This window comes from Heteronotia binoei, chromosome 2 (assembly GCF_032191835.1).
Source record: "Heteronotia binoei isolate CCM8104 ecotype False Entrance Well chromosome 2, APGP_CSIRO_Hbin_v1, whole genome shotgun sequence".
Classification (NCBI taxonomy): Eukaryota; Metazoa; Chordata; class Lepidosauria; order Squamata; family Gekkonidae; genus Heteronotia; species Heteronotia binoei.
The window spans coordinates 78,739,738-78,749,322 of NC_083224.1; the positions used below are offsets into that span (position 1 = coordinate 78,739,738).

The following is a 9,585-nucleotide window of genomic DNA, read 5'->3' on the forward strand; positions in this document are numbered from 1 at the left end:
GCTAAAATTGTTGCTAGTATTTTATAATCATAATTTTTTAAAAAAACTTATTCATCTGTATGAAGTGGTAAATTGAGGGTCTTTCCCTGGTTTGGGGATTACAGTGAGGCTACTCTCTGCTCAAGATCTTGGGAAATGTTCTGGTCTAGAATTCCCATTTGTTGTCTTTAATCCCCCTCGGTTTTCTTTCTTATCCAAATCTTCAACTTTTTGTTCAAGATCATGAAGTGCTTCTTCAATCTGTGGTACATTATCTTCACTAACCTTGCTTTTCAGGTCTATTGTTTCTATCTTTTCATCTAAAGAAGCTGCCAATAACTGATTCCTTTACCTCTTGAAATCATAACATTTTTTCTGATTTCCCCCCATTATTTTGTAACCTTTTATCTAAGTGCCATGTTTAGACTCCATACTGCCTTGAATAGAGAAATTTTTGGGAAGGTGCCTAAGGGGTGGTTTGATAGACAGTTTCAGGCAGATTTGGAGGAGATAGATTGTCTAGTCCCATTTCAATCCAGACTCAGGCCTGTGTTTGAGATGGAAATGGAAATGTCCTTGGTCACCCTGGGAAATACAGTGTGGTATCACTGCACTTAATTGTGCCCTTATAACTAACCCAGGATTCTCTGACATAAATCTATTCAATGTTTACGACACTATTCAGTATATTACCAAGCATCTCGTTTTTGGATGTCTCTATTGCTGGATACAATTTTTAGCTTTAGACTGTGTGGTGTATGTCCCTTTAAGAGGGTTATATATATGTTAAGATAGGAAGTAGGGAGTGAACCTTGCAGCTGTAGGACATGGTTTTATGTTGTGTGTGTTGACTGACTTGGATATAATAAAACAAACTTGAAGACTGATGTGGAGGCTTTATTGAAGAGACATGACATAAACTGGCGACGAAAGAGGGATGGCATTTTTGCCTTTGAATCCACCGGTACCTTTTTTGCAAAATCGAGGTGAGCCTCCAATTATTTTCATCTCATGGATCTGCATGTTTGACAATTACCTGCTTGCAATTAGTGACACTGCGGTGTCTGAAGAACATAAGCTTGCATTGCTTATCCACTCCCTAGGAGTAGAAGGACAGTGTATTTTTTATACACTCCCTCTTGTGGATGATAAATATGAGACGGCTCTTACTGCATTGAAGGGGTTTTTTGTGCCCAAGGTTAATGTGGTTGCTTATCGTTATAAATTTCGTCAATGTGAACAGAAACTGGGGGAGTCAGAGTTACAATACATTGCAGCTTTGAGAGACTTAATTGGCCCCTGTGAGTTTGGAGTGTTGGCTGATGAGATGATCAGAGACCAGCTGGTTGAAAAGATAGCTGTACCTCGCATAAGGGAGCGGTTACTTTTAGAACCAGAACTTTCTTTGGATAAAGCTATAGCAATAGTAACACAAACCGAAGCAGCTTTGAATGAAACCAAGATGATAAGTTTGGGCACTGGAGATGGAATAAAAGAAGTGGAACTGTTGCAGAAAGTTCCAAGACAAAGTCAAGACTCTGTAAAAGAACTGAAGGAACAGGTTGGAAAACCAGGAAATTAGAGACACACAATGCCAATAAAAACATGTTTCCGTTGTGGCTCTATACAACGCCTGGCAAATGACCTTAAGTGTCCTGCAAAAGAAGTACAATGCAGTAATTGCAAAAAATTTGGACTTTTTAAAAGACTTGTTATAGCCACCAGAATAATCAGGTGCATGCAATCCAAGTACCTGATGTAAATGTTTTGAACGTGAATGGGAATAGAAGTCTCTCTGAAGCAAAAAGAATTATGTGTACTGTTAAGATAACTGTTAGTCCCTTGGGGGAGAGTCATGAAACTGAGTTGATGTTAGACACTGGGTCAGCAGTCGCTATACTATCTGAGGCATTGTATTTGCAATGTTTTGGGAATGTACCATTAGTGGAACCAAAATTACAACTGGTTTGTTATTTAAAAAACCAAATACCTTTATGTGGTTGCCTGTCTGCTGAAGTGAAATGTGGTGCAAGTTGTGCCCCTGCAGAATTTTATGTTGTGCCTAATGGTACCCCTATTCTTGGCAGAGACTTATTTGCTGCATTAAAGCTGATGGTAGTGGATGGCTGTGTTGTGGCCCCACAACTGGAGGCTGAGTCTATACAGAGTGGGAATACTTCTGTAAGTGGGGATACCTTGGTACAGGAGATTGGGTGTGCAAAGGGATTTGTCCATAAAGTAAAAGTGAGGTCTAATGTGAACCTTGTGCAACAGAAGTTACGACAATTGCCATTTGCTGTGAGAGATGCTGTGTCAGAAGAGCTTAAGAAATTGATGGAGAAGGATATTATTGAGGAGGTGGACTCATCAGAAATTTCAAGCTACATGCTTGGCATGCCCAGTTCAGCAGAAACTAAGGGGATTTTTGATGAATAAATGGCCTAGTAAGGAAAATGGAATGGAGTTAGAACTGTTGCCTTATTTTAGAGTACGTGATGAACTCTTATTACAAAATGGCTGTATTTTATGAGGTACACATCGGTTGCTTGTCCCAGAAGAATTGCAACCTACATTTGTAGCTCTTGCTCATGATATGCATCAAGGAATTGTACGCACAAAACAATGATTGTGTGATTTGTATTGGTGGCCTGGGATGGATTCACAAGTGGAGGCAGCCATTTAGGCTTGTGTCACCTGCCAGTTACATGATAAGACAGCGGTTACACATCCCACACCATTACAGCCGGTCGCATTCCCACATTCTGCTTGGGAAAAAGTTGCTATTGACATTGTGGGACCTTTTGATACTGCCCCTATTGAATGTCGCTATGCTATTATACTGACAGACTATTTTAGTAAGTGGCCAGAGATAGCATTTACATCACAGGCCACATCAGCTGCTGTGATTAAGTTTTTGGCGGTAGTTTTCAGTAGGGAAGGGGACCCTAAGGAGTTGATCTCTGATAATGGCACCCAATTTACTTCTGTGGAATTTGAAACATTCCTTGCGGAGCGAAATATTATACACAGGAGGTCATCAGTGTATTACCCGCAAGCTAATGGAGAGAACGAACGATTTAATAGAAGTTTGAAAGATAGCTTGCAAACAGCTAAATTGGAAGCAAAGGCATGGGTTACCGTTACAACTGATTTTTTACAAGTATATAGGGCAACAAGGCATGCCACAACACAAAGATCCCCAGCAGAATTGTTGCATGGGAGGGAGATGCGTACTAAGTTAAATGTTACTGGGATTTTAAAGGCAAGGACTGATGTTGTGTCAGATTCGGAATTGAAGAAAAGAGTGAATCAGGAGCAAGAAAAATATAGGGCATATACAGATAGACATAGAGGTGCTAAGGATGTTAAGTTTGAGTGTGGCTCTTTTGTTAGAGTAAGGAGACCGGGAATTTTACGAAAGGGGGCATGTCGGTTCACCCCACCCCTCGAACTTATTGAGAGGAGAGGACCATATACCTATAAATTAGCGGATGGGCAAGTATGGAATGCATCTCATTTGGTATCTGCACATTCTAGTGGAAGGAGTTTTGAATTAGACGAATCTCCTTTGTTACCAGGGATTCAAAATGAGGCTGGTCCTGTTTGTGAGGGGACTAATTCAAGGGATCAGCTGGAACTCTTAGATACACCTCAAGAGACACTAGTAGCACAACCATTACGGTCTCAAGAGGCACTGCCAGCTGCAGCAACAGAGAGGATGAAAAGAACAAGACGGCCATCTGTTTGGATGAAGGACTATGTTATGAATTGACAAAGGGGGAGATGTGGTGTATGTCCCTTTAAGAGGGTTATATATAAGTTAAGATAGGAAGTAGGGAGTGAACCTTGCAGCTGTAGGATGTGGTTTTATGTTCTCTGTGTTGGCTGACTTGGAGATAATAAAACAAACTTGAAGACTGATGTGGAGGCTTTATTGAAAAGACATAATTATTTTTTAGATTTACTTCTCATTTAGCATGCTATTCAGTGTAATTTGAAGGTGATGGAAGAGATGAGCTATTGGTTTTCCTTTTTAAAATTCAGAATTTAAGGCAAGCGGTGTACTGTAATGGTTAGACTAGGACTGGAAAAATCTGAGTTCAAATTCCTACTCAGCCATGACTCATGTCTTGATAATTGGGGAATTTCTCTGGTGACAAAGGCATGGGTTGTCATGGACCATTACCTGTTAAGATATAGACTCAGAACCTCCATGAGGCTGAGGGATTGGTTAGGTTGGTCTGCCCCAGGAAGATGATGGATCCAAGAAGGTTTCCTGGCATTTCCTGGGGATTTTCTAGCCAGCAAGGATGGTCCTCCTTGATAGATGATCTGAGCTTTGGCCATGATTGCTCCTGAGTGCCCTCTTCCCTTTTGCAGATCCTGCAATGCTCCCTGGTCACCAAGGAGCTTAGAGTGATGAAAACTAGGCAGATGGTTAGAGTTCAAGTGTAAAAAACCTCAGAGTTAATATGACTAAAAGAAGGTTACAGCATATTATTGAACCAACTCTATGATGATAATGGCAACAAAGCAAGCTCACTTCTCTGGCACCATTTTGTCCATTCAATATTTTTCAGTAAAGCTTTACCAGATTGAGGGAACTTTTATCCCAGACTTTTGCTAATATAGGACTAGAAAACATACAGGCTGAAAACATGTGATGTGTTTTGTGGATAAAATCACTTGTACCTGTTGTGAACTAGATTCCATAGTTGGATGCCATTAGAGTGCAGTCTTGTCCTGGTAATATGAATGCTGGTTATATGAATGGCCCACCATATCTAGATTTGACCTTTGTGGGTATCGATATCAAGCTGGGCAGGGTTCATTAGGTGGCTTCAGGAGTTGTGAGACCGCTCCTGAAGAATGCATCCCTTGACTCCACTTATCTAAACAATTACCACTCAGTGGCCACCATTCCATTTTTGGGAAGGTGCCTAAGGGGTGGTTTGATACACAGTTTCAGGCAGATTTGGAGGAGATAGATTGTCTTGTCCTATTTCAATCCAGACTCAGGCCTATGTTTGAGATGGAAATGGAAATGTCCTTGGTCACCCTGGGAAATACAGTGTGGCATCACTGAGCTTAATTGTGCCCTTATAACTAACCCAAAATTCTCCAACAAAAACCCTGCTGGTAACATGATACCCACCAATATGCTTGCTTGTGCCTAAATATGTACTTACTGGAGTCCAAAGCATTTCTTCCCTAGTAAGAACCCATGCTGGCTTTCCTACACTGTACTGGAGCAGGAGGAGGAGAAAAGCTCAGGACAATTCACCTTTGAGTTTATAAGGAGCACTCAGTTGAAAATAACTGTCTGTATCATAGGAGGAGGCTTGACCTGGAACATCCCAATATTTTTTAGAACCTTCCAGCATTTCGCCATTGGATCCAATGCCTATGGACAGATGACTGAGAGGTGATATAATAACCATCTTCAAGTACTTGAAGGGCTTATATAGAGGATGGTGCAGAGTTGTTTTCTGTTGCCCCAGAACGTCGGACCAGAACCAAGAGGTTTTGGCTCAACTTTAGGAAGAACATCCTGACAGTGAGAGTGGTACCTCAGTGGAACAGGCTTTCTTTAGAGATGGTGGGCTCTTCTTCTGTGGAGGTTTTTAAACAGAGGCTAAATGGCCATCTGATAGCAATACTAATTCTCTGAACTTAGGTAGATCATGAGAAGGAGGGCTGGAAAGGTTGCATCAGTGCTTAGTTCTCGTGGCTCAGGAAAAGTTATAACTTTTATTTAAATTCTGTTCAAAAACTGTCACTTTTGGGGCTCAGGCTTTCCTGAAATGAGTTATATATTTATTACATCTTTATCCCACCCTTTCTGCAACTGTCACAAGACAACATGGTTCTCCCCTCAGTTTTATCCTCACAAGAATTTTGTCTCCATCTGTGTTATTATGTAAGTATTCACAGCCATTTCATATGTGTAGTTTTCAAAACAAAGGAGAATTCATCAGGTTTAGTATGAGGCATTTCAGTCACTGCATCATTATAATTACCTTAGGGTTTTAAAAAGGAGCAAACAGAGAAAAAATATATAAGGGGTTGTCTCAAAATTGAAAGGAAATCCAATAGCTATTTTACTTTCACTACAGGGTATCTATAGGAGATGAAATATTGTTCTGTCAAGATGGTTGCACAGCAGCTGTAGACACTGGGACTTCCTTTATTACTGGTCCAACTAGTTCTGTGTCAGTCCTGATGAAAGCCATTGGAGCAACCTTGATTTCAGAAAAAGATGTAAGTAAACTGGATATTTTCTTCCACATACTCATTTTCTACTGCAGTGGTGGGGCCAGGAAACAAAGGAAAAGTTTGTTTCCCCTCAAGTTTATTTGTCTTGCTGAAAGACTCTCTAGCTGCCCTAGAACTTAGAAAGTAAAAGGTACAGTTTCAGAGTTTAAAACTGGCAACTTTTCTACTGCCCTTTCTTCTTGTGAGTAATTTGCTGATATAGTCAAAAATATTGGACAGCTTTTAGTAGAAGAATATGTATGTTAAATCTTGATGCATTAAAATTTGGGTAGGAGAGAGAGAGTTGCTCTGATATTGGACGAAATAAGCTTCTCCTCTTGCCTGAAATGTGAAACTTTAAACTCTTCCCCCACAGGGAATGCGGCCTAAACACCTTCTTTTTCTTTGTAACTCCTTTCTTCTCTTGCAGTATGTGGTTGAATGTAGCAAAGTCCAGCTTCTGCCTGATATTTCCTTTATCTTTGAAGGCAGACCCTATATGCTCAGCGGCTCTGCCTATGTCCTCCAGGTGAGAAGTTCTATAACAACTTGCAATAAGTGGGATAGACATAGAGAAAGCAGGCGAAGTAGGAGTTAGGCTAGATACACTTATTTGTACTTGATATCCAATATTTATTGCATGCATCATAGAAATGAGAAGGGAGTATCCTATGCAGTGGAGCAAGGAAATGTATGTACCCTGTATCAAGGAACAGTTATAGACTGATTCTGCTTATTGAAAACATAAGAATTTAATTGCTCAATCAGATGAAAGATCCATCTCATGGAGCATTCCATCTTCTCAGTCCTCAGCCAAACATCTCTAAAAATTCCCCAAGTTTGGAAAGATGGTGACGGTCATCAGCTCTTGTTGGTTCCCTGCACCTAGTACTTAGAAGTGCATTGCCTGTCTCTGATAAAGGTTTCAGTTCATTAGATTGGCAAATAGCCATCAATAGACTTGCCCTCCATGAAGTTGTCTAAAATTACCTTTATCAAGAGTAGTGAATTCTACAAAATATTCTAAATACTTCCTTCTATTTGACCATAACTTACTGTAAATTGGTGTTATTCTTATATGGGCTACTGGCTTCTTAAAGGATGATATATAATTCCCTTAATTATTTTAAGCCACCTCAGTCTAAAACTGATCTCAAAAAAGAAATGCCTGCAAGTGTTGGAAAAATGATTACAAGTGTTGTAAGTGTTGCTATCTTTTAGGTAGAGAATTATGTATTTTATTAATAACTTGATTAACAACAGGCAGAAATCAAGAGCTGAAACTATTCCCATCAAAGCATCTCCATGTTGGGGAAAATAAGGTTACTGTAGTACACTCATTACTTAAATATTCTGCCCATTAAAAAGTGGTAATCATAGAAGCATGTGTATAAACTGAGACATAAATAATAATGATGGTGTGACCAAGCCATCAGAAGGAGAGCGTCACATGAGCAGTGGAATATGTAGGAAGGGAAACAGGAAAATAAGGACAAAGAGAAATCTCTCAACTGATGCTTTTTCACATCCATGATCCAACAGTCTAAAAATTGGGGTGCTTCAATTTGCAACATTTTTACCTGGAAGGAACATGGGACTACTAGAATTGTTTGCCAGCAAATAATGGGCAAGGAAAGAGTAACGGAACAGCTTCTTTCTGGCTGACTCAGCACTAGACAGAACAGCTATGTAAAATTGGGGGCTGGGGGAGGGAAGAAAATCATAATGTTATGGAAAGCAAACACAGTGATAGGAAATGCTTAACTCACTGGAATTCTGCTTGTCAAGTGCTGTTAAAGGTATAGGAGCCCTGTGAGAAGGAAATGTTAGGCACTCTTACAGAAGGATGGTTTCCCCACAAACTTTTAAATACTTCCTTATGGCCACAGTGGGGATTACAAGCACTTTAAAGAGGGCTGGGACTGGCGTGTAAATGCAATTTAAATTACTCACTTGCAATCCATGCATTTGATTGCTCAGCCAAAGGGTAGTAGTGATCATGGAGGAAATTAATCTGGAAGTGAAGTATTTTACTGGCAAAAAAGCAATAACAAGGAAGTTTCTTGAACATTTATCTTGTACATTGGCCTTACTCCAAAAACAAATGCTATATGTTTCCAAAATAAAACTGAAGTGCAGTCATGAATCAGGGGCACAAGAAGCTTGATACCTGGAAAGCGAGCAGGATTCAGAGAGATGTCTGTAAAAACTATAGATGAGCAGATGCTTCGATCCATGATAACTGGTCCCCTCAGATAGTGTTGGCAATTGTGAGACATGGAGATCCAGTGAATAGACCAAATGAGGAAAGCAGTTCACAGCTGATGTTAGGGCAGGAAACTATCCTATTGACTCACTTCTTTGTTTGGATGGTCAATTCTCTCTGCAGCATTCCAGTTATGGGAGTGGTCTCTGTGTTGTGGCTTTCTCAGCTTTTGATATCCCTCCTCCACTGGGCCCCCTGTGGGTTTTGGGTGCCAGTTTCATTGGAGAGTACTACACTGAGTTTGACCGGAAGCATCATCGGATTGGCTTTGCAAAATCCCTCTGACGCCAGGAGAATCCTGATTTATTTTCCTGAACCTGATGTATTTAGAGACTACTTAAAACTATGAAACATAATAGCTTAATAATATATTGCTGCAATATGAAGAGAAAATGTCAATATGTATGCAAAACCCTTTTCATTAATCTGCTGTATAAGGAGTGATAACATTTGTCACAGAACCTTCAGATTTCATTGCCCTCTTTCCTTGTTGTCCACTGAAGTCAGAGAGTTGAAAGGCTGAAAGACACCCTGCCTTGCAAATTCTGCCCTGCAAAAAAGAATATCTACTGAATACATTCTAGCAAAGAGTGCAAATTGCCCTAAAGTGGCCATGTTCTATGAAGTTGATAATTTCTGTGGTTATTGAAATCTATACAATAAAAATTGAAATTAATCTGTATTGAAATCAATACAAAAGCTTCAGGATGAGGTTAACACTGCATACCAAACCTGGCAAAGTCTCACTGGTGTCCAGCTGTAGTATGATCAAGCTAGATACTGACTGACAACAGACGAAGGCAATCTACTGCCCATAAAGCTTTGAATTATAGTTACGTCTACACTACACTGTGTTTAAATATTTATGAAACTTGTTTAACCTAGCCATCAGGCTTTCTCCTAAAAGACCTGGAGAATTACAGTTTTTTAAGGGTGCTGCTAAAGAAGATACAGAACACTACATTTTCCAGAGTGCTTGTCCTGTTACATCTCCCAATCATACAAGGTTAAAACTGGGTTATATTTGCTGTGTCACAAATTTGACAGGTTCAGTACATAAGAAGAAGAAGAAGATATTGGATTTA

At 39.9% G+C, this 9,585-nt stretch overlaps 1 protein-coding gene across 1 annotated transcript in view; it reads left to right on the plus strand.

Annotated features, from left to right (window-relative positions):
- The window catches only part of REN (renin), a 35,376-nt gene extending 26,200 nt beyond the window's left edge, over nucleotides 1-9,176 (plus strand). Inside the window, exons 7-9 of the mRNA XM_060233266.1 lie at nucleotides 6,096-6,240; nucleotides 6,665-6,763; nucleotides 8,624-9,176. Of these exons, the coding sequence (XP_060089249.1) occupies nucleotides 6,096-6,240; nucleotides 6,665-6,763; nucleotides 8,624-8,785 (406 nt within the window). The 3' untranslated portion in view covers nucleotides 8,786-9,176. The remainder of the gene's footprint in view (nucleotides 1-6,095; nucleotides 6,241-6,664; nucleotides 6,764-8,623) is intronic.
- Nucleotides 9,177-9,585: the final 409 nt, after the last annotated feature.